General features: G+C 37.8%; 1 protein-coding gene across 1 annotated transcript in view; it reads right to left on the bottom strand.

Moving 5' to 3' along the window:
- KIAA1109 (KIAA1109 ortholog) overlaps positions 1-25,847 on the bottom strand; it is an 89,555-nt gene that overhangs the window by 49,246 nt on the left and 14,462 nt on the right. Inside the window, exons 8-28 of the mRNA XM_026042720.1 lie at positions 25,317-25,510; positions 21,120-21,199; positions 20,406-20,556; positions 18,424-18,580; positions 17,778-17,856; positions 16,881-16,972; positions 15,976-16,093; positions 15,011-15,166; positions 14,210-14,307; positions 13,521-13,699; positions 13,245-13,351; positions 11,331-11,539; positions 8,831-9,058; positions 8,146-8,283; positions 6,505-6,681; positions 4,673-4,801; positions 3,896-4,015; positions 3,457-3,734; positions 2,321-2,571; positions 1,570-1,828; positions 347-1,183 (exon numbers count right to left, since the gene is read on the bottom strand). Of these exons, the coding sequence (XP_025898505.1) occupies positions 347-1,183; positions 1,570-1,828; positions 2,321-2,571; positions 3,457-3,734; positions 3,896-4,015; positions 4,673-4,801; positions 6,505-6,681; positions 8,146-8,283; positions 8,831-9,058; positions 11,331-11,539; positions 13,245-13,351; positions 13,521-13,699; positions 14,210-14,307; positions 15,011-15,166; positions 15,976-16,093; positions 16,881-16,972; positions 17,778-17,856; positions 18,424-18,580; positions 20,406-20,556; positions 21,120-21,199; positions 25,317-25,510 (4,037 nt within the window). The remainder of the gene's footprint in view (positions 1-346; positions 1,184-1,569; positions 1,829-2,320; positions 2,572-3,456; positions 3,735-3,895; positions 4,016-4,672; positions 4,802-6,504; positions 6,682-8,145; positions 8,284-8,830; positions 9,059-11,330; positions 11,540-13,244; positions 13,352-13,520; positions 13,700-14,209; positions 14,308-15,010; positions 15,167-15,975; positions 16,094-16,880; positions 16,973-17,777; positions 17,857-18,423; positions 18,581-20,405; positions 20,557-21,119; positions 21,200-25,316; positions 25,511-25,847) is intronic.

The raw sequence follows: 25,847 nt of genomic DNA, 5'->3' as shown, positions 1-25,847 counted from the left end.
ATGCAAAAAAAAAAAAAAAAAAACAAAAACAAAACCCAACCAGAGTTCTTGCAAATAACTTTCAACTGCATACTGTTCTACAGGAAGCACTTGCAAGTACAATAACGAGAATTCGGAGCACACGTAATCCACAGAATCCTAACTTAGTCTTTTCTTCTCTACAGCCTCCCAGCCACATAGTCAAAGACAGGAAGTCTGAAATCCAAGGTATTTGTCAACTAAACACAAACATTTCAAGTTTCTCATGACTTAATTCACAGTGCATATCTGATCATTTTAATTTGTTTTGAATTCTTATTCCTTTCTCAAGTAGTCCTATTCCTCCCCGCAACCCCTCATCTTCCATACCTTAAAAGTTGGGATAGAAAGTTGCTCAAAAGATGAGGAACTTTCTTCACTCGTCGGTGTGTCCAGGTCTAAAGGACGATGCAATGAGGATTTTGAAGTTCTTTTATTAGTGGGATGCTTTACTGACCAGTTGATCACCTGGAACTGTGTAAGGTAGTTTTGGTAACATGCCATTACAGGCTGCTGAGAAGTTATTTGCTCAGTATCCGCAGTCTTCTCAGACTCCACAATATACATGGGATCATCCTCTCCTCCCAGAGCAGAAACAAATGATGCCTGTGAAGGATGAGTCTTAATTGGCAAAGCTTTAACATCTTGACTGATCTCTCCATGGGTCGTACTTGTTAAGGGCCCTTCTGTACTGTGGTAAATAGACCCTCTACTATATTCAATTTTCTGAGCTTGCTTTTTTCTCTTCTTCCTCCCTGGATAAGTTCCCGGCCCTTCATCACTGCTTATGGGTTCAAACTCCTCCGCTGCAGAGAAGTAAGCTTCGCTATCAGCCATGGACATACTGGAATCCATGGAGCGGTACTGGTGGAACGAGTTGGAGTCTGCGGAGGGAGTGTAGGGGAAGGAACCAAAGCTCCTCCTCTGCTTCGGAGAGTCCAAGACGTTCTCGTCGCTGCGAGACACGTCGCTGCTGAACTGCACGCCCACGGGCACGGGCTGCTTGTCTCCGTAGAAGGCGGCTGAGAGACTCTTGGTGCTGCCCAGGCGAGCGGAGCATACGGAGGCTTGGCGCTTGAGYGGCGACCGCAGCGGCGACTGGCCCACGCACCGCTCCTGCGGGCCCGGGGAGGCCGGGCTGCCCTCCGCACCCTCACCCAGGGCGCTGCAATCGGAGACCAAGAGCTCGTTTCATTATTCGTCATCAGTGCTTTGGCTTTTACACATGTTTAAGCTATTCCGTGACTTTCCATTAGCATAGCAATTATTTCTGTAACAACGGCTGTGCAGTGAACTCTGCCACTCATCAACGCGCTTGTCCATGTGGAGACAAAGYGTGAACGAGCCATATTGCAAGCACTGTTGTCATACAAGCTGGATTTCTTTTAAAATCCTATTAGCAATCCAAGCTTGCGTTTAAATTAGGAAATTAATTTGCACAATGACATTAAACATAATCAATATTGTATAAGTCATTAAATTTTACATTTATTCTTGCATAATGTGCTCAAGAGACCAACTACATCTCTATGCTGGATGAAGAATACCAACCTTCCACGACTATCTTCTCTTTTTGCACCAGACAAGTACTCCTTGGGTCCCAAGTGATCTTCAGAAGCAGAAGACGGGCTTTCCTTCTCACCTGCAAGCAGGGGAAGTGCAGCACTAGAGCTGCTTGTTTCCTCAGAGGATGAGGAGGAGCTATGGGAACGTAATGGCACCTGCAGGCTCAGATGTTGCGTCTTTCTTTCTATGTCTATTCCCATAGATCTACAATCCCAATCTTTTCGTTTCACACCATTTGCTTTCCCTAGATTCAGAGAGAGAAAAAAAATATATTTTATATATATATATATATATATACACACATATATATCTGGTAACACAACTGCAATGGCCTCTTCCCTGACCCCTGAAATGAAAATTCTCATTGAACAAAAGCCCCAGGTTCCAATAGTGCACATCCGGGCATCTCACACTAACAAAGGCAAATAAATTTATAGTAACAATATATCAGATTAATTTGATTGACTGCTTTCTAGGCAAGTAAAAGAACTGTAAGTCAAAAAAACTGTTTTACTCAGGAACGTAGCTAGTTTGCTCACTACTCCCAAGCAACAAGGTGTAAGTTCTCAGAAGCTCACRGGAGCCTGTGTTACTACAGGACCCCTTATACCAGAGTGCAACAAATGCTCATTAATGACAAACATGCAGACTACACAAATAAAATTACTCAGGTTCTCTCAAGAAACCCAACTTTTGTGTCAACAGAATAAAGCCGCATTTCCATGCACATTCTCACCTTCTAAAATTTTAGGAATCTCCTTAGTAATTATCCATTCTCCAGGCTGAAGTAAAGACTGCCCATAAAACATATCAGATTCTGCACTTGTACTTGAGAAAGCAGAGCTGCTTGAAGGTGTTAGATCCTCCAGCTTGAAGAAGTCTAGTCCTGTTACTGTGCCACCAAAGAATCGACAGCCACCAAGGCAGCCACACTTGTTCTTGCTTCTCTTATTCTTCAAATTATCATCAGGCCACAAAAACCACAATCTACAAAAAGCCAGAAAAAACACAGAACAAAACAAAAATATGCCCACATTAGATTTAAGTGCATTTAAAGTCAGTGCAAAAAAAAAAGATCAGAAGATATTCCTCTTTTACAAAAGGGGTCCTATTTCACACAGCATGAGGTGAACAAGCAAGGTTTGTATCTGAAAGGTAGATACCAGGCATAACACGAAGGGCTGGCTCCACAAGTAACAAGTCACAAATCGTGTGAAGGGCTCAGGCAATCGCGCTGAGACACCGCTCACATCCACCTGCCACAACACAAGTGAGTGTGTGCTCACTCAGCACAGCTGCTAGCACTGCACACTGGTTATTTGTGGCTCCTTTCAGAGGCAGCTGCTCTTTGGGGAGCAGTTACTGTCCACATGATGTTCAAGGCTGCTCAGCAGATTGCCCAGGACTCTTTAAGGCCCATTTTCAGTCCAGCCCAACTGAACTGGATTTCCTCCTGCAGTGGTCCTATCTAGAATACCCCTGTGCACTGAGGGGTTGGTGATGCACAAACCACCTTGCGTATGTGCAGGCCTSTGCTGTACTATGCTGCACACACAGTTTGGCCTCCAGGTCTTGCTGCAGGATAAACCCTGCTGGCTAAYTGTAACCACACAGCCTGTAGGCAGCTCCCATTGGGCACCTGCAATTAACCACCTGTGTGTCCCTGTCTTCATCTAAAATTGCAGCAACTACACGAACATCCTCTTTCATCTATCGTCACAGCTAAGCATTCAACAYACTTCAACAAATAAAAAAGCAAATATCTGTAGTCTCTGCAAGTAAAAAATACAAAGTTACACCTCTAGATGAATACATGACCTTCAACAAAAAACACAACCACTGAAATGCATCTCCTTCAACAGTGCCTCTTACCTCTTAGTTCGGTTATCGTGTGTTTCTAAGAAATGTCTCTGTACTTCATGTTTAGAGGGGTGATCTGCAGCTAAAGCAATATCTGCAGTGATGAGCCCCAAGTTGACGGATCCAGCTTCGAGCCAATATGCCCTCCTTAATACAGGCTGAAGACCACTTCTGCAATTGTTCACTTGCTCAACGTACTGTCTCAGTTGAAAGTCTTGGATAGCAGCACTCACACCTTCTCCCACAGACTGGTTATGGAGGTTGCAGTTTGCAATACGTATAGCACCCATCTACAGAAGCAATAGGAAAAACAAAGTTAAAATACATAAATAAATAACAATCAATCAAAACCCAACAAATAGCTGCAGTAAAACAACAAGTCATATATAAACATATAAAGAAGTCTATTGATAAAGAATTATTATAATGCCTATAAGTCACACACTCTTACCTTGATATTTGTGGCACAGCCGTGTTCTACCACATACAGATCTGCTCCATCCATGGCTAAGCGCGTCATAGTGTACTTTAAGTCATCAGATGTAGGGCATGGTCCAGGGACACAGTTCATCTAAATTAAGATTGAAACATATGTTAGGAAACTAATTAGATTTGTTCTTATCCTTTTATTCATCTTCTGTTTAACAGAGGGTTGTCACCAAAGCAAGAGTTACTTATACTACAGTAAGAACATAGATGCAAGGGATGAGGTGTCTGCATGGATTCTACTGCTGACAGTCCTTTTCCTTAGGGCATGCTTAGAGCTTTTGCCAGCAGTATCAGCAGACTCTCTTGGCTCTCCTGACTTTCACCAGCAAAAGGCAAATCAAGTCCTCTGACACAATATAACAAAAGCTGAAATCTATAGATTAAAAGGAGGAAAAGGTCAAAAGATGAGGAAAAGTTCATGGAAACTGTCAGCTCAAGTCTCCCATCAAAGCACTGCTTCATATAGCAGGAGCTSTAACTCCAAATGGCATTGATGGGGCTAGAAATCGGACACGATTCCATCTATGGATACTGAGTGAAAAATAATTCATACAGCATAAAAACATGTGGTGCACCCGAAAAAAAACATCCACAGAAAAATCTCTTTTCTTTTTAAAGCATAATTTACTATAATTTACTGAATTGGCTTATATACTCCATATCTCCATTATTTTAAGACAAAATTTAAAAAATGTTCTAAACAGTGCACATGACAAATTAAGAATGACAAAAGGATTACCTTAGAGTCACAAAAGCGACGATCGATTCCATGCTGACATATCACTACAGATTTTGGCCTTTCCAATTCAAACTCCCGGCACACCACGTGAAATACAAAGCTCTGTCCCCACTCCAAAAGACAYGCAAGCTGTAAGCAAACAACAAGTTGCCTAGCAGTAAGTATTCAAAATACACTTGTAGCATTCATCAGGTTACTGAAAGAACAAAGACTGGCAGGTGATGAGGGATAAAAAACAAAACAAAAACAAGGGAAAAAGTCACCATAATGCACTGGTGGCACAAGTCTGCTTACACACAACCTCCTTCCTGTTATTCAGGATTGTACTTTTTGTGTGTACATGTGTGCAATGACATGCAAGTTCCTGATCATGGATAGCACTGTGATATTAAAAAAGTTTTCTAAACTATTTCGTTACCCAAGAAAACAGCTTTACTCTCACAGCCAACTGAGCAGTTATTAAGACACGGCTCATTTTTATTTTACCACACACACACACACAAAAAAAAGTTATTAGTTTTCATAATTTAAATACCATACTTCCCTGTATGYGTGTGACAAGGTTACATTTAGCAAGCACAAGAAGTAACTTGCGGAACAAAATAGTGCTGAATGTGCCTGGACCTAATAATTAGCCTATTGTTGAATTAAATCTTTTATAGACTTAGCTTCTTCATAAAGGAAATGAATCATGACTGTCTCTATTATGAAAGGGAAATGAGTTTTCGTTGGCTACCYAAAGGAAAGTGCACTTAAAATCAACAGTAATTTAACCAGAATACAGCTGACTGCCTTGCACAAAACCTCTCTCATCATTCCCTCACCTTCATCAATTCTTGCAATACAGAGCACTATGAAAGGAGGAAAAAAAGAAAAAGAAAAAGCACATGCAATGTGTAAAACTGAATATGGAGTAAGTACCACAGATTCCCTGAATCGGTGGTAGCATTTTGGGAAATGCCTCTACAAATCTGTATCAGGGCACAAAAATAACTCTCAAGGCTATTCCTTAAATTTGTTGAAATTGCCTATATGTTAATTTACCAAATTGTGCCTTGTTTTCTTTTTATTTGCTGCCGAAGTCTTCTACTGAAAGCAGCTTTTAAATTCTAGAAAAAAATGCCAGCTTTTGCACAAATGAGGTAGTGTAAGAACGTCTTAAAAAGTAGGGGGATAACCAATATACAGAATTAATTTACTTTTCTCATGTTTCAGAACAAAGCTTTGTGACAAAGCAATCTTTTCTAAAGATCTGCCTGTTCACACCAGTAATAAACCAAAGTGTGTTCCCTGAAGTGTACGCCTGAAGCCCTTTTTGGTTTTAGAAGAAAATACAACATAAATGGCAAAACTAAGGGAAGAAGCAGCGAGACTGACCTCAGAAATTCTAATGGTGTGACAGGAAGCTGTCTTCTAGGAGGGCTTCCAAGTATCAGAAGTTGAGGGCAGAAGGATTACTGAGCTACCAACTACCCTATCCTGTGTAAAGCCAAAAATTACACATATGCAACAAATACACTATGGTTGTGTGTAACAACTGGTGCATTTGCTACCAACTTCCTCATGTTCTTTTACTATCAGTCTTTCAAAATCTCATATAATTGAGACATGCAGTTATATCTAGATTTAAGATGAACGYGAAATTAATCTTATTTGGCATTCCCTATCCATCTATAGAAGTGGTTAGGTTTTCAAACTACAAGTTTGAAGTTACCTAAGGTACAGATGCACCTAACTCAGCCGCTCCTTACACTTCAAGAAGTCATCGCTACACCATTTTTTTGAGAAAGAAGGTGAATAACACTTGGCATTGAACAGCTCCTGGAAGGTACCTGTGGTGCTGTCACTTTGGCCGTGAGACTCCCAGCCTGCACATCGATGAGCCAAGCATACTCTAACGTATCACTGCCAAGGGGGAGGCCTTCTGCTGAGAACATGGCATGGGCGCGCAGCTGCAGGCCCGACAGGCTGATGTGGCCCTCCCGAAGAACTTCATCCACTGCAGGTCGCTGTTGAGAACAGGTACGTCAAGGGACTATTTGCAGAAGTTTATTAACAGAAAGTGCAACATCAGTTCTCGGAGAAGTTTTGTACCCATTCGCCTTCACCCGTTAAGTTTTGTCATTTTCTATACAGTTCRACAGTTCCAAGACTTCTCAGCACTGTGTGTGCAACAACATATGTACAAATGTTCTGTAGGGAGGAAAGGCTAACACAAGCCCCAAAAAAAAAACGCTTTTAACCAGGCAGGTTGGCAAATATAATCATACAAAGAGAAGCTAACTTCTCTTGCTTATATATGCACAGTGACATCTGTAAGGCATCATCACAATAAAATATAGTAAAAAATACAAAATAGTGTTTAACGACCAGTAGATCAGCAGCATAAAAACCATGACTTAGGAAGGTTTGCTACTGTGATGCAGCTTGCACACTACAAAAATAATTMAATAAATAAATCAGAGACCCTCCTCTAGATCACACTTCCCACCAACATATGCCTTGGCTACCTACAGCAAAGCTAGTGCTTACAGATAGGAAAATATGGATGCAATACTTGTTAAAAAAGCCACAAACTTAGGGATAAAACAGTAAAACATCTAGCAGCATGTTTAAGACTTAAATAAAGGGTCAAACATAATCAAGATACAGGGAGTAAAAATATAGTAATCTATAAGATAACGGATAACTTATGTTAAAAGTAACACTTCTAGTAGAATCAGTGAGCGCATAAGCAAAATAATTCCAACTGGTCACTACKCATTGCTTGTGTTAACAAACTTCAGTCCACAACTGAGCTAATTCATCCACACAGGATGTGTAAGCTTACTAAAAGTAAGCACACAGCTAGCTGACAAGTTACATGTGACAAAGCTTAACTCTGTCTCATTATATGAGTCTCACACCCAAAGCATGGTGCGAGACTCCACTCTTTCCTGACCCTCCAAGAAGYGAGGAAGATTACAGGTCATAACAACATCAACTATAAGATACAGACCTACCTGTATGATTTATTCCATTAAAAGTTACAGAAACTGTGTGAAAGGGGCAGTTGTTGTATTTACTAGCCTGTGGAGCTTTAAAACCACATACTTAGAAAAAGTGAAACACATTTTTTAGCTGTCCTCTAGCCATTGCACAAAATTCAGATATGATCAGGAATGTCGAGAGCCCTTATTGAAAATCTACTCACTACTTCTCAGATCAAACTAAATACTACTCTGATTTCCTGAAAGCGTTTTCTCCAAAAGTTCTAAATATAATTTAAGAAAATACCATCTCTGCATATGGCTAGAAATGCAAGATGGAAAGACAAAGATTTAAAAAAGGACACACACGAGATGCTTTCAACGCTTCTTGCAATTGCTTAATAAATTTTTTTTGTGTGCAACAGGAAGATTCTGATCAAAACCGATTTCAATTCTACAATTATCACATCTTTCCCAACACAAAACCAAAAATCAATTTGTTACCTGATAGTTGTCATTCAGAAACAAATTCACTGGAGACAGTACAAGTTGAAGCATTGTTTCCCTAAATCCTTTCTTCATCTCAAAACACAATCTTTCCAAGAAGGCTGTGGGGCATTCAGGACCGTCTGGACTGCAGTGCTTAAATAAAGAGATAAATAAATAAAATCAAACATCCATGTTGGAAGCTCAAAAAACATAATATTGTTGAAATTCTCAGATTAGAAGCAAAAGCATAAATGGGAAGTAAGCTACTTAATCCTTCACTTGTTACTTAAGAAAAAGCTTGGCCAACTTAAATCCTTTTGACTTAACCACACAAACTGCAATTAAAACTCATTTAGGAGAGTTCATATGCTGTAGTTGCTTCTAATGCAGAAAGCAGCAGCAGAATACAGCTCTGCTACTTAGCAGAGACATCTAAATCGTCAGTCAAGAATAGACTACTGATCACGCAAAATCAAGTTCACTGAGCACAGTTGCACAAAAAAATATGCCGTTCTCCCTTTCAGATAAACTAAATCATTTACGTATCAAATCATTTTAAATGACCACCATTCAAACCTTATCCTCACGGTTTAGTGAGCATCTTCCCTACTTACCAGCTGCAGGAAGCTAAATTTGACTCAAGATTAGGCAAGTGAAAAGTCAGATGAAGGAAAATACTTTAAGATTCCCAGGCACTTACCACTGGCAATCGCCCATGCACTTTGTACAAGTTCACAAGCACAGTAATATCCCATGGACGCAGAGCGAGAGGGTGAATTGGTTTGACTGAACTTTCGTTTTCCTTTTTATCATTTTCTACTCCAACAGCTGTCCATCCAGAACTTGAAGATGTTGACAGCGACAAAACAGGGCTTGAAATAACTTCTTCAAAATCAGTGTACATGTCATCTTCTCCAAAATAGTTTTCCTGAGAAAAGGAATCACTTGCTATCACCACATGGAAAACACAGCAAAAACATACACGCAGTATAAAGAAATACAAACCTAGATGTTTTCTGTAAGTTAATCTCCAGTAAAACAAGCAGTACAGTTACAGCCAAAGAAATATTAGGAGTTTTCCTTTTATATGAAAGAACGGTCCTTTTTAATACACATACAATTTAAGTGCAAATTTAGGTCATGTGCTTTGCAGGAGAGGGGCTTTCACAAATTCTCAAAGCAAGCACATACTGGCTGAATGCAGTACAAATAACTATTCTGAAACATTACTATTCACATTTTTGAAGAGACTTTGTGTTTTTAAGATATGTAACTTTGAGAGAATTAACATGGAACAACTTCCTTTCAGTCTTTCGTGCACCCTTCTGGGATTTATTAGAAGATACAAAAACTTTAAATATGGTTCTAAAAGACTCGTTCATAAAAATTTCCCCTCCAGTCTAAAACTCAACTTAAGGTTCTATGTCACTTTCCACTCAGTTATCCAAGACAAAAAAATAAAATATTCTCCTAGGAAGCAAAAAAAATGCACGACCATTCTGTGCTCTGCAAAAGGCTAGACCTACACAAAAAAAAGTAATGGACAAAATAAGTCTCAAGAAGATTTTTCTGGATGAGATGTAATAAGCTACATTTTAGAGTTGGACATGTCATTTTGCTGTCTCAAGTTGTGCCTAAAGTATTTTCAGTGTTACGACACCATGCATCAACTAAGCACTGCTCGAGGGCCCATCAGGAAAGTCTCTCAGAAGCTGGGCACAGCTCACAAGCTTTGCATTTACCCAAGGGAAAAGGTAAGGGCTGGCTGTCAGGAGACCTTCAAAGCCGGAGGGAGGCCCAGCAGAGGGTGCTAAGCTCGCTCCTAACTTGCTGCTGGCACCTGCCGCAGGCCTTCCGAGCACCTACCTCACCCTGGCTCTGCCCASGGGAAGCAGAGCACTACTCCAAAAAACTACCCTCAGGAACGGAAAGCTGAGCCAGGTTTGACCAATGTGCACACACAGGAGCTTTTCCTGCGTGCATAAGAGAAGATGAAGACACACCGAAAACAACTATTTTAGCCACACAAAGGAAAGCAAACCCAATGAAATCAGAAGGCTGTCTACTCACAGACACACTGCCATCAGTGCCGCTGGAAAACCATGTAAGCACAAGTGACAGAGACACTAAAGCAGCTACCTGCACGGGTGCAACTATTCGGCATATCTAATGAAAGGAATGATTTTCAAGATATCCATCCTGCACTGGCCTGTTTCTTCTCATTCTTATTTTAATAATGAGCATATTTGCAAGTCCTACACCATACATTATCATCATGTRTATGTGCAATGCCTAAGTAATTATTCTTTCAGTGTGGATCCTGACACCATCACCTGCCTCAAAAATKCTCCTCCTCTGACCTGAAAACCTCCAGAAACATTATTTTAGCATAGATTGAAGCTGATCTTTTTCTATAAAAGGAAGCATTTCCTTGGTAGCCAAATCAAAGCAAGATCAATCACCTTTCCTTCTGTTGGGGCAGAGGAATAAATTATTTCTCGCCCTCTCCCTGCCTTCAAGATCAGTAATGGAACAGAATGTGAAACAAGCAGTATATACCAAGATTTTAATGCTTAAAAGCCTGACACCAAGAAAAAAAGAAAATGAAAGGATAAAAAAAGAATTTTATATATCCACTGAAGTAAATTTTTAAATGAAGTTAATCCTYTCATCCTCCCTATTTCCTCCCTATCGTCTTAGAAATTCCCGAAATTTCATTAAATCCAATTGAAACAAAACACAGGGAGAAAAAAAAAAAAAATTAGGACACAGAGAACTCAGAGAAGCCATGAAAGCACAGCTTAGAAAGCACATTTTTGTCAAGATAGTGGTTGTTAATGCAAGCATCATTTTTTATAATTATTGTTAATTTACAAAGAAGCCCTGAAAGCTGGAAAAAGTCACAGAAGTTTTCTGCACRAGCAGACAGGAGCATATACTATTCCTCAGAAAGAAAATTATGCAGATATAGGTCTCCACGTATATATTAGAAGTCTTCTCGTGAGCCTATGCCAACTGAACTCATCCCAGCTATATCGCATTACCAAATGAAGTCCTTTGAAACTAGTCTTATAGAAACCTTTCATTTAAATTCATCACCTCTGCACACTGAATACTCTTTTTTTCTGCCTCAAACTAATTGCTTCCCTTTCCCACACAAGGCCATCCAGAAATTTCACAAGCTGGGTTCTTCCTCCTACCTTTATACACAGGAAGGCTTTGAGCAGAGGTCCATACAGGGTTATCTGAGAATCCGGGGAGAGCTCAAGCTCCACGTGGAGCCTGTCGGGAGGCAGCTCGGAGGGATCAAGGGGAAGGCGCGTGGAAGCCGTGGGGGACGAAATGACGCTCTCGGCCGCCTTCTGCGAAGGCCTCAGCACCGACAACATCGTTTCCTCCATTTCTGACACTTGGGAGGGAGGGAAACAAGAGCTCCATGAGGTTCCTGCATTTCCACAATTCTGTCCATCAAATATGTTGAATCTAAAACCATTTGTAATCCTCTAATATTTTATGCTTATGGTAACATTTCTGCACTATGCCACAGTTTTCTTACATCTAATGACTGAGGCATGAAACAAAATATTTTAATGAATATGAATTATGCAAGAGAAAATCTGTAGTTATGAAAATTACTTCAATTTCTTTATCTTGCTGTTGAAGTTAAACAAAAACATGTTTTAATTGCAGCACAGCATATTAACCACAACATAAAGCTAATGCCAAATAAACAAAAGTAAATCAACAGGAACATTGTAAAGGTTATGTTAAAAAAAACTACTCTGAATTGAGGGACACGCAGGCCAAAATTTCATTTCAAACAATTCAATTACTCTAGTCACGAAACAGTTAGCAAATTTAAAGCTTATTTCCTATTCCTCTTTTTATTTGGAGTTTGGAAAAAGAAAGTGGATTGTGTTTTTAAGTGAGGAAAAGCCAGGAGAAGAAAGTGGATAACTGAAAATGCTCTTGGCATGTAAAAGTGATCGCTGAGAAGCTTTTTTTTTAAATGGAAGAATAATTATGTAAAGATGGAAGAATAATTATGTAAAATTGTAATAATTATGTAATGTATGTAATAATTATGTAAAATTATTGTTCCAGATAGAAGAACCAGAACATGTGGAGCTACAGTGAATACACACATTAATTAACAATATTGTCTAGAATGCTTTCTCTGCCTCGGCATTATATTGTATCTGTTAGAAATTAAGCGACACAGTGAGATGACCACTTACTAGAAAATTTCGTCTCTTGTTATGCAACATATTTGTTTCTTAGGGATTGAGAGTCATATCAACTGACTCTAAAGAAAATTAGTATAATACCACACACATACATAACCCCTGTATTAGCATCTCAGGTGAAATAAAACTGCAGAAGTGATCTTGATTATGCTGGATTATTCAAAGGAACCAACAAAAGTGGCACAGACTACCATTGCACAGATAAACTTTTAGATTTATAAGTAAATATTTTCAATGTTTGACATCTGCAAATCCAACAAAGAAACTGATCCAGAGTTTTACAAAGCTATTTAAGTATCTGTATGGTGAACCTTTCTTATTCTGTTTTATCCTCTGAAGTTTGAGCCTTTTTAGATCTGAACCGCTGAAATTCAAAACCTAAAAATCCCTATCTAGTCTCAAATCTTCCTAGTATTTATGCACTGAGGTCCATTCAAATGAGTCCATCTATTCTTCTGACTCTCCTTCACTGGTCCTTACATCCTCTCAACCTAGAAGACTTTTATATAACTCCATGACTTACTATACCTGTCCTGCTGCAGTTATGATAACTTGCACTTATCTCTTTAAGTACAATAGACTTTTTTTTTTTAAATCATACAAATATACAAATAAATTATTTTCTGTGGACACAATCTTATCTGATCCTCATGGTTCACTTCAATGGTCATAGCTTTAGCGAAAAGCTCCATTTCATATTTAGAAAAGGCAACCCAGTCGTACATATATATTGCATTTATATATTAAAACCATGAGACTATCATAAAATCTGAAAAGGCTTCAAAATCCAATGAATCCAAATCCAACCAAGTCGCACCATCTTTTGAAATGGAACATTCTAAATAAGAAAATGAAATTTCCACTTACAGGACTGTTTTAACTGTTCATCTGCCTTCTGTGGATAAATTGGGTGCCACGAGTAGTCAATTGTAAACACAACACTTGGGACTGTCCAGCATTCAACCCAGCCAGCCCTTTCAGAAAGAAACATCACACTTTTATTAGAAGTACAAACATGTCATGAAATATTCTCTATTACCRTTTTAATTTACTTTCTCCACAAGCAAAATAAATAAAGAGCGAAAAAAATCACAAGGAAACTCACAAATACATATCACAGATAAATACCACAATGAAACTCACTCTTCTTGGGTAATGTTCCTCCATTTGGGTTTGCCTGTTTTCTGACCACTTTGACATTCAGCAGAAATGCAAGATTCGGGACTTATTTTATTAGGCTGACAGTCTTTCACCAACATGAAAAGTGAATATTTACTAGGATGGCAATCTGGTAGATACAAGTGAAGATCAACATCTTCTCCCTATAATCAAACATTAGCCAAAGAATATTTTATTTGCATTCACTTTGCAAATGTATTGCAAAATTAATGCTCCTAATATTTGCATATTCATATGTGCCAGTATCTTCACTTTGCAAGGAAGTGAGAGAAGATATCTTGATTTTCACATATGACTGCTGACTGTGGTTCCCACCAATTTCCCATAATTTCAGTAATTCTTAAGAGTTATAAGAGCAATAACATGCATATAGCACACCATAAAAAGCTATAAAACAGGAGCATAGCTTTTAGTTATCCCTGTTCTAATGTAGCTCAAACTATAACACAAAAGCTAAGTAACTGGTCTAAAACTACCCTACATCTTACCTAAATCATACTTTTATACATGTATATATACACTCACACATGTATATTTTTTTAAACCACTGCTTTCTCTGCTATTAAGTTATGCAAAACTGCCACCATTTTTCCTAGAGGAAAGTTTAGAAAATTCCTGACTGAAAAAGGAGAAAAGGCAGGGAAGCTACTTACCCTTAAAGAGAATCTAGTATTGCATGTAGTTGGAACGAAGTCAGTGAACGGCAAAGAGAAAACAATGTTTAATGTTTCTCCACAAGCTGCCAGATAAACTGCAGAAGAGAAAAATTAAAAAAAAAAGTCAAAATTTCTCCTTTTTTGTTTGGAAGACAGTTACCAAATACACAGGGAGAATTAAGGAAAAAATATTTAAGAACTTACGATAAAGGGTCATTTTAACTACTGTGCATTTGGAGTTCATAACATCTCCGTTCTGAAATTATTTACTCCCCCTAATTTGTCCTTTAAAAAAAGGACATGGTACTTAGCAAAATTCAATTGTCACCAGGCAGAAAAAACAACTGCAGTTAATACCTCATGACTTTATTGCTCCACATGCCAGCTTTTGAACAAGAAAGCATATGTTGAAAGTCTCTTGGGATTCTGATGAAACARTGAGTCTTCACATAGAATTTCAAACAATATTTTTTCCAACAGTACTCCAAAACAATCTATTTTTAAGTGTAAGCTTTTAGTTTACTGAAAGAAGCCAACACATGATGGTTGCTGTCTGCACACTATTACATTAAATCAAAGATTCAGAGAAAGTGAATGCTAAAACATTATCTAGAGCTACATTTCTCAGCTAATATATTTGTACAAAATAAATTAAGTTTTACACTGTTTTTTGCACAGTGCGTGTACACCACTAGTGGCAAAAATGGTAATTTATCAATGACTGCATGTATTTTGRTTGAAGTCTTGAAAGTTTTGTCACTTGTGTTATTATTCATCCAAAGAAAAAAGCAACCTCACCATTTTCTTGTTGTTTTGTTGAACAGTCAATCCAATTGTGTTGATTTGCTGCCCAAATCATTTCAAACTGATGAAACATGATTTTGAAGTTCCACATATATGGAACAAATGAAAAAATATCAGGTGCGCTATCACTGGACCAGTCTTGGATCAAATCTAAAAATACGTAAAGCAATAAAAGACAAGTTAATGGCAATCAGATTTTTTAAATTAACCTAACTTTTCGTAAACTATAAATATTAACCATATTTTTTACAGAAAAAGGAAACAAAGCAAACAATATACAACAGCACTTTCTTAGGTAGCTACTTGGTGTGTACTCATCTCCCATTTATCCATTGCTTTTTAAGTGGAAATGTCACAGGTTTAATTATGTTTTCTMTGAGTTTAGTTGTGCTCAGGGATAGCAAAGTCACCCAAACACAGGACTACCAAATGCTTTTCATTGTTTTTCCCCCCTTACACTCTGAAATGTGTAAATTAGTAGTGTTTTCCACCACCATGTCTTCTACAGCAACACAGTGTTGCTCTAGAAGCTCATCAATTAACTCAAAATAGACTGGAAGACTCTAGTGCATCCTGCAGCACTATGCAGGTGAACACTCAGGCCTCTCAAGGGAAAACTTTATTAGCAAGAACTAATTAATCCTCTCACTCAGCAGGGCTAATCAGCTCCGACCGAGCCACACTGATGTGACCATACTCTTTCTGCTAATGGAGCTGGAACATTCAGCAACAGATTGGTGATGCTCTGAAATACAAGAATATTGTGTACTTGTGCACTAATAGCCAACAGAAAACATTCAGAACTTCACCCCAAGAGACCATTTCTTAGCCTAATTATGTGAAACAATAGTATCTGCTTTTTTATTAACAAAACTTTGGAAGATTTTGCCTTTGCAAGATTTGAGAAGGAATCAGAGAATATTCAGGTTGGTATGTAACTTTTTTAATAGGATAGTTACCTGTAAAGAAGCTTTTCTGAGCAAAGATAAAATGATAGGTTGCTTTATAAACCTCGAGTTCACATTGCCATGTCTGTGGCATGTTCCATATCCGGGGATAGCTGGCATTAATATGAAACTGTGAACAAGATATTAAAGCATCAGAATTACTTGAAAATACGACAGCACTAGAGTCTGCAGCTCAGCAGTGTTCACACATGTACTCTGCTGAATAATTAAAACTGTTTTCCTGCTGGGATGAACAGAAGGCCACTCCAGTTCTTTAATAATTTAATCTCTTTCTGTGTCTGAAGGTCAAGTGTTAGTATATTCATCTATTTGGAAAGGTATATTATTAACTTCTGCTACCACTCAACAAACTTACCATCTGTTGCATCTATTTCCCAGCAATTTATGATCCAAAGTTTTTTATTAAAAGCATCAATTTCTACAACATGCTAAGGACTATATTTCTTGGAATATATTACTTTTAAGCATTTAGAAGATGTTCAAAAACTAGGCATCAAAAAAGTCTCTCATGTCTAACTRCTAGTAAAAAAAAATCTACAGATCATGTATTGCAACACACTCTAGCACAGCTAACAATCACAAGGATTTCTGACTGTCGCACCTCTATGAGCAAAATTGCTATGTATTAAGTTGGACAAGTTAGATTTGTATTTAACGTTCAAAACCCCCACCACGTGCAATACACTTAACTCTGCAGACACATTACATAATTCARCGGGAGTTACAGTTACAGGTGTACCTGAGTTCCTTACGTACTAAGATTCTGTGAAATACATCCAAAGATCATCTTCCTGCATTGTGTAAGAATCTAAATAACTGTGATGCAGTGAAATAAATGCTCTTTATTAAAATAAAAGTCATCTGAGAGTGAAGCTTTGTGCTTAACGCAAACTTACAGCTAGCATTTCTGCTTCTAAGAGAGTCCTGTACTGCATACTGCTGGTGGCATCAACGTGTAAAAGCTGCCCTTTGATGGTAGGCGAATAGCCTAGCAAGACAAAACAAAATACAAACATAATCATTCAGAACATGAATGGCACACATATTTTAATAAACATCACCAGTGATTTTAGCAGTCTGCTAACAAAAAAGCATCAGGGTGAAAATTAGTACTAATAGTTTTGTCCTCTATTATTCAGCAATTAAGAGATTAACATATTCTGCCTGAATGTAGGAGCGATGACAAAAACTTGCTGTGCCTGGAAATGCTGGAGCTTTGTAGATTTTGGCTTAAATTTCATAGTAAAACTCAAATATGAAAGAAAAAAAAAGAAATAAGAAAAAAATGAAGAAACAAAGGGCTTTGATATCTGGAAAAAAAAAAAAAAAAAGCAAATGTAGGAATGCAGGAAATATACTTCACTTTCACCTTTTTACCTCAACTTCATCATGTGCTTTTTTATTTATTAAATGCAATACTAGCTCTGAATTTAGTTTTTATAATGCATTTCTCAGCACGTTTCTAGAGTTAATCTGTTGCATCAATCCCACCAAGAAATGGTGGGATTCCTTCCTGAGRCAATTCCTTCCTGAGCTGAGAATATATTCAATTTGTTTCAATACATACACAGTTATGTAGTGAAATGCACATTTCCAAACCCCAGTAAAATGTGGAGGCAAATGAATTAAATACATAAATGCTTTAGTACCTTGTAATGAAAGGTACAAGAAAATTGTTCTTGTATCTTTACAGAAGAATATACATCTTACTGCTGCAGAGATGTTCAGAGTCACAACAATTATGGTAAGTAATAAGGAAAAACAATAACTAGGCAAATTTAGCCTTAACTTACCATTTTCACTTACTGTCATAGGAATATTTATTTCCAAATATGATCCTGCACCAACATTTACATGTACAGCATTTGTTTCCTATATTGCAAAAGAGGAGGAAAAAAGTCCAATTGTTATTTCTTGATTCTCAAAATTGAGTGTATTTTATGCCTTTGAGTGGTATTCACACCTAAATTCCTGTATTAAATCATATGATAACTGTAGGATTTCTTGCCTTCAGAAAAAATACTAAAGAGTTACCCACATGCCATGAATATTAAATAATACTTTCATCACTTTTAGGCTTAACAAATGCTGTTAGCAAGCCTTATCTGAATGGAAGACTGCATAGGAATTTTATCGGGTTACCTATTTCCAAGACTAAGAAATATAGATCTTATAGAGCTATATAGAGCCTAATGGAGACAGCTTAAAATGTAGCTTAGAAGAAAATGGAAATAAGGCAGCAAATCTTAGGACATGGCAGACAGTATTTCTCTTTTAGGGGCTTACCTAGAAACTACAGAAGATTAAAACAGAGTCTCTTAGTTTTTAAAACTACAGTCCTGTAGCAAACCTCTGAGACAAATGAACACACGTATGACCAAAAATCCTAAAGCTATTACAGTACTAAAAATGTTTTCTGGGCAAAATTTCATTATTTACCCTATTCTTGGTAAAAAGCAAATCAATAGTGGCATCTGCAATAATATTCATTCGCAGTTCAAACGCGAGGATCTGTCTTGGTTTCCCAGGCTCTGCAATTTCTGAAACTTTCATAACTTGGTAGTCTGGTGGAAAGAAAAACTTCCACAAGCAATCCCTAGTGAAAGAGAAAAAAAAAAAAAAGGAAATACTTTTATTCATAGAAGGAAATAAAAGTCATGTATTTGTTGCTTAATGATCTATCAGGGAGTTGTGTTGCCAAGTCCTTAGAAGCCAGCGTACAGCAAAGAACAAACATTTATTTAAACCTTGAGAGTTCTAAGACCTTCACTCTTCAACAGCAGGGAGCTTTCCAGCTCATTACTGAAATCAGACTTCAAGTCCCAACCATCAGAAAGAATTTTGGATAATGCCATAAATGGACAGTCTATAAGTGATTTAAAAGAAAAACATTTTAATCAGAAAGCAAGTAAACTATTTTTTTTCTTCTTCTTCCTAATCRTGGATTGAGCATCTACTATAGAAACACAACAGGAAACCAGCTGTCTTTGCTTGGGTTTGCATGTAAGTATTGATGAAAAGCCCAGGAAAAAGACAAAACAGACTGTTTAAGACTTCAGGATGAGAATGAAAGGAGGACTATATTTCTGTAAACTCAGATCTCAACTCGTAACTACTCGAAGTGGATCCCACAGCAATGGAGTAGGAACAGTAGAGATTATATAGTTCTCAAAAGGGAAGACTAAGTACTTGAAAAGCAGGAGTTTCCCGAGCACCCAGCATCTGACCATCTGTGTTAAAGAAACTGTCTGTCACTATAAAGACATTTGTTAACACCAGAATTTTATGTCATACAGTATTAAAGAATGGTATTCTTAGAAGCCCTTATATGAATTGATAGTACAAAGGCCACAAGACTTCTATAGATCTGTGCYTCTAAAACACTAAACTTCAGCACTTTCTAAAATCCTACCTCATATCCCTGCCATGGTGAGAGAGTTATATTCTCTATATACTCTGCATTGGCACCAAATGGTCTTTTATCTAGTCAGTTAAAATYACAAAGAGCATACCATCACAGGGCTGCCTTTCTTGGTAGTACTAAAATTATCATTCACAATTCACTGACTTCATGCTCCCAACAAACCACTGCACTGTAAACTGGCATTTCAAATACGGTAGCACACTGCCAGATACAATGATTACTCTTGGTTCACCATCCTCATATTCCTAAGAGATGGTTAATCATAACAGTTTCACAGGAGGATAAATTGAGGGCAAGAAAAGTATCAATTTGTAATTAGTAAGGGGAAAAAATGAGAAAGCGGTGATTATAGCACTTTTACTGAAGAGTCTTTACTTTGTAAATAATCCCATYGTCTCCTGCAGAAATACTCAGCTGGCCCTCTATAGTCAGCCCCTTTTGCTTTTGAAGAGCAACAGTATCATTTTGGCCTATTACTTGTCACTCAATTACCTAAAAAATGAATATTTGGGAGGACTGCATTAAATGATTGATTCCCCTCACCAATAGTTAATGATATCTCATCATTTTCACAGTCAGATTTGTATTTCTATAAATTATCTCTTTAATGCACAATGTATTTGCATCCATGAACTCCAAATAAGTCAGCCACTAAGAGTTGGAATGTAAACAATTAAAAGATTAAACCCTTAGATACACATATTTGGTAAATAATAAAATTATAAAATTATAAAATAGAAATTACAATTATAAAATTATGAACTATATTTAAAAATTAAGTTTTTTTTTAAAAAAGTGGTCCTAATTTTGGAAGGCCAATACTGTAAACAATGAATTTACTGATCCTCAAATATCATGGCAGAAGTCCTATTTTAGACTCCCTGGTTCACCTTCTACAAACTAGAAATCTGAGTAAATGCACCAAGAAAAATTTAGAACATTTTCTTATCAATGGAAGACTAYAGACTAATCCTCTAGACGTAAATCACAATAATACCTCTGCCTATCAGCCCAAGGTCCGTAGTTGAAATCTGTTCCTTTCCCACAAACAATGTCCAAGCCCCAGCATGGCGGCAGATCCTGCAATTTGCTGTCTTCATTGCTCGTCTCTCCRTCGCTGCTTTCCTCTGTCTCCTCTGGTACAAGACCTATATTACATTGCATAATACAATAAACAAATTATCAAGTGAAGCTACTTCAAAATAGCATGAAACCCATTTTCTAAGCACCGCACATTTAAAGCATTCTATGTCTGTTCTTAGTTTACTGTAGTATGTAAATGTCAAGTTGCAATTCCAAGTGAACACCACAGGGAAGGGCAAGAACATGGCCAAAATCCCATGGGGCTTTCCAAAGTCCTGCTCACTGTTATCCACCAAGGAAGCGCTGATGTACAACGCAGTTAGTTCTGCAGCATAATAATCTATCATCTCCCTCATCATCTCTCTCCCTTCTGTCTCAGTAAAAATTGTGTTTTCCCATTTGCAGAAAAAAAAAGAGAGAATAGATTTAGCAAGTATTACTTCACATCGTTCTTAYTGACCTCTTAATATTACACTAGCTCTTTCAGCCTAGAGATTCAAACAGATGAAGCCCACTTATTTTTCAGCAYGAAAGAAAAAAAAAAGAAACTGTCTACAAAATTCAGGCTATGAAGTAAATAGCACTCGAATACTATAAAATATTATATTTGTATCTTTGAAGAAGATACCTGGTTCATCCATATAGTAATAGATATCAACATCATTGGACTGCATTACAACAAAACCTTCACCCATCAGCCTGGGAGGTCTGCAAAATAAAAACAAAGTGCAAAGAGAAAGACTAAGATAGGCACTGAGATGAATCTCCAGGAACTCAAGTCCTTTTATGTAGAATGTTTTAAGTATGACAGAAGAAATTGCTTAAGTCATGCTCACTTCTAGCTGACATATAGTACATATTTAACTGTGAAGTCACCAATAAAGCTGCCAACATCAGGATACATCTACTCTGCTTTCAAAGACAAAAAAAACATATGTGTGTAGCTGCTGTCATAGGCTTATTGTTATTTGAAATAATTTAAGGATTTACTTTGAAGYCAAATATGAGGGTACGACATTTATTTTGTGGAAAGACATTTGTCTCATATCAGAACCCCTGTTTAAGTACTAAAGTTTTACTTTCAACTTTTCGTTTCACAAATAGTTTGTTTCTCCTTGTCCTACATCGCCTTCTTTTACCTGCTAATTGTTTTCTTACCAAAATAGCACTCTGAAGCACGGGGACAAGGGACAAGCAGCCTTCAGTAATTAGACCATTGGAGAGAGAGAAGAAAGAAAAAAAAGGCTCTTCTTTCTTAGTAAGATACAAGGACTCAAATAGTAAAATCATTACATGAAACGCTTGTAAGGCTACTAAATTAGCACACTACATTTCCTTTTTTTATAATATTGCCATATCTTAATTTACATAACAATACAACTACATCATAGTTTCACWACAAAGGGAAAAGGGTTTTTTTTTCCCCTTACTTTCCAGTCACTTTTACAAGCTGGTACTACTTAAAAAAAGAAAAAAAAAAATYAGATGTCGATAATACAGAATCCAAGACTGTAATCTGCTGAAGTAAATTGTYCATTTTACCTCACCTTTTTTCTAATGCAGTCAACTTCAGCAAATATGTAAGGCAGCAAATGCAGACCTCAGGTACTACAGAAAATTTTTTAAAAGCTACCAGCTGGCACACCTAAAACACATTTTACTTTGAGAGCAATAGCAGCAGTGAAAGATGAAAAACTTTCTACTCACTCCTAATTTCCCAGTCATTTCATTTTTCTACCTAAAAATTGTAATTGCACCCCCCAAGAAGATGGAAATAAAGCAAGATCTGAAAAAATATGTATTTAGCAGTTCCTGAAGAGAAGTGAGGAGGAGAAGAATAAAATAGACCTATAGATAGTTTGTGAGGAGACCCAAGCCTATTCCATGTGCTCCAAASGCATGGGATTGCGGGCTATTGTGGGTCTCCATTCCCACTGGAATGTGCTGGGGCTGGCAACATCTGCGTTGTACTGGAGTAGCTCAGCCCCTCATGCTGAGGCGGCCGGCACACACAGGCCACCTCTCCTCCCTTTTCTCCTCTGTAGTATGTAGTTTGTTCTACAAAGCACAGCACAACTATCCCTTCTCCATGAGGGACACCCCCAGCCTCTGGCACAGGGGCAGCAGTTCTCGACMCCCTCTGCACCCCCGCCTGGGACTACATGAGCAAACTTGAGAAAACTCCCTAAAGTGCTTTCACAAAAGCTCCTGTAATCAGTTAGCATGAACGCACAGGCCAGCTTCAAGAGCAGCCTCCTTCTGCTTTCCAGCAGTGTTTACTCACACGGASTGAATGCTCTGGATCAGAGCTTAAAACAAAGTCATCTCAAAGGTAAGCACCTTTCTGAGCACTCTGAACACCTCTTCAGCACAGATAATTTTGCCTAAACAACTTCAAAGCCAACAACTCTGTAAGAGAGTCTGCAATGCAGTTGTGGGAAAAGAGGGACGTATTCACAGGAAAGCTACAGTAGCTATGGGGAAGGCCAAGTTCTCCCCTCAAATGTTACTGCTGGGTCAGCCTCTCTGTCTCTGCACGCCTCTACTTTCCATGGCTTCTTGCACTACATGGAAGCAAAGAGGCAGGAAAACAGGGAAGTTAAACTTCTTCCTCAGTCTTCCTTCAACTCTTTTGGTGCATCTTTACCCYATATGCATTTTCACGTAGTTATAAAACCCTTCTCTTTCTTGCTGTGATCTGTCCCCATTCATTACACTTATGGGTTTTGCCCATTCAGGGAGTTTTTCAAACTCTTTCATACATGAAGAACATTGTCGTCTGGATTGTGGCTTGCCACTAGTCTCCTCAATTCTCTTTTCAAAAAAAGAGCAACCAGCAAAAGAGGTAGCAGCTAACTGCAGCAGTTCATTATTCTGCATTATGGAATAAATCATAGGCTATACACCAGTCAAAAAAGAATTTTCTTCCCCACTATCTCTCCTTATGCTAGTCTCTTACTAGAAACTGGTAAGAGACAGCTGTGAATCCAGCTGTAGAACTGAGTAAGAGTTAAGACCCATATATTTTTCCCCTAATAATAATAATGATGAATTGCACGATCAACATCCAATTCATAGTCATGCAAAAAAAAAGTGACAGGAGGGGAACGTTTAAGCCATGCTCTCAGCCTTGGGTGTGTACGAAGCTAGAGCGGTAAAAAGTAGCAGAGGAAGGTACCCCGTGAGMCCATCTAACCTATCCTTTCATCCTTCAGGGGCAACTGCTATACCTCACACGCCTAAGATGCTCGAAACAGGTCCTTCCCAGGGACAAGTTAGATGAGCTAAGTATCCTTCATCATAAACATGATTTCATTAGCAGTATGTCTTAATGTCTCTTAAGTTTCTCCTTTAAGGCTGGCGATTTAGACGCTCGATTTGGAGTGTTCCACTTGGATTTTTTTTTTTTTTTTTGAAATGATGGATGTTTCATCACTTTTTTTTAATAATGTTATTTCTGTAGTTAATAGACATTGTCAAGGTTGCTTCTTGATAGTGTAATTAGCCCGTCGGTTAAAAGTTTCATAAGTTATTAAGCTGTTTTTATGTATGCATCACCTGCAGGCATTTCTACAACTTAAGAGACACAGCTTAGTTTTTCAATTTAAGAGGGACCAGAGGCAGTCTCTGAAGACCTCAACAGCCCCAGGTTGCAGGGAATGAGGCCATGTGCTGCATCTATATGTTCTCTGCATCCCTACTCTCCTTCAGCCATCGGGAGCTATAGGGACATTGACAGCATAAAAGAAAGATGTTTTGTGGAAGCAGGAGAGAAAGCCAGCAGTTATAAGGATCTCAACCTTAATATTGCTGGTTTGTTTTCAGTATTAGCTGGGCAAACTCCAACATGTTCAGGAGTGAGACTGTATATATACACACACCACACAGCTACATCTACAGCTGAAGACATGTGCACATGTATTACAGATGACTGTATCTGGTTGATGCAAGGTCAGTGTAGGTACAGATGCAATACTGCTTACTTGCAGAATTTAGTGATTTATTCACTGGATGGTGTTTGTTTAGGGGATACATGAGTAGCTGTAATTACTTCACATGAATTCMAACACAAAATTAAAGATAATATACATTATTTACACATTTTGTTGAGCAAACAAAAAGACCGGAAAAGACTGAAATTTAGCAGCTTTGTCTGACTATATAAACAGTGTAAGCATTGAAGAAAATACTTTGGAAGGACCCCAGCCTCTCAGGRATGCAGAAAATTCTGGCTCTGTGTTCATACCATATCACGTCAGAAGTGAATACATACATAAATATACACAYCATAAATGTCTAGCTGAAAAAAATAAATCATATCACATTATGCAATCATCATTTACTGCTACCATGCAGTTTGTTAAGAGCTGAYAAAGGGAAAGAATACACAGAAATAAAGCAATCGGTAATCAGCGTTCAAAAGATAACCTATTCCTAATATAGCAAGCCTTGCCTTAATTTTTTAAAGGCTATTTTCCAATCTACATGTGGATCAGCTCTACAGAAATTACTTAAGCCTTGTCTCTATCCTTAAAAATTGTTGTCAAACCTATGTGCAGCCGTAGTASCTGAGTAAAGGGAAAGAACTTAATGCAGTATATTAATCACACAGCACAGCACACAGAAAAGCTATAGCAAGACAGATACACAGCACTTTTCTCCATAAATAAAAGTAGGTTCAAAATTTCAACATTTAAACCTCTTACAAGAGTAACAACGCCAACTATCTAAACATAGTAATAAAAACAAAAAAGTCACTGAAACAAATAAACATCCTTCTCTCTTTTTTTTTTTTTAAAAGGTATGAAGTTATAAAGCATCTTACTCATCATTCTGTAGACCAACATATCTTGGACTTGGAACCAACATGACTCTAACATTTTCCAGTTTTCCTTTGACAATGTGCATAAACTGATCAAGATGACTTGAAGGTGGCTTTGTGGTATACGTCAAAAAAGCATCATCAAAGTTAATGCAAAGTGTTTGTGGCTGATAATGATTCCCAAATGCCAGACGACCCTAAATTAAAAAGAAAGCCCAATCACTCCAATTACCCACTGCTTTATTTGCATAATTTACACAGAGTAATATATATATTAACCATCTATGTGCAAGTAAACACTGAACAGAAATGCTGGCCATAATCTGTGCATTATTATGATTTTACTTGACATAATCAAGCTCTCAATATCTTACCTCCTATGACCTCAGTAACAGTTTCTCTGGCTTTTGTGATGCAACATTAACTTAAGGAATATGTCCAAAATCCCTATTAAAAGATGCAGAGAAGCAGAAGGATTTTTGCAACACCCAGTGCCAAATTTAATTAGTTGATGATATTCTTGAACTCACTACA

The sequence above is a fragment of the Nothoprocta perdicaria genome, unplaced genomic scaffold (genome assembly GCF_003342845.1).
Source record: "Nothoprocta perdicaria isolate Ctin4 unplaced genomic scaffold, notPer1 scaffold_312, whole genome shotgun sequence".
Taxonomy (NCBI): domain Eukaryota; kingdom Metazoa; phylum Chordata; class Aves; order Tinamiformes; family Tinamidae; genus Nothoprocta; species Nothoprocta perdicaria.
Note: the sequence above shows the minus strand (reverse complement) of the source record. Positions and strands in the feature narration are given on the sequence as shown.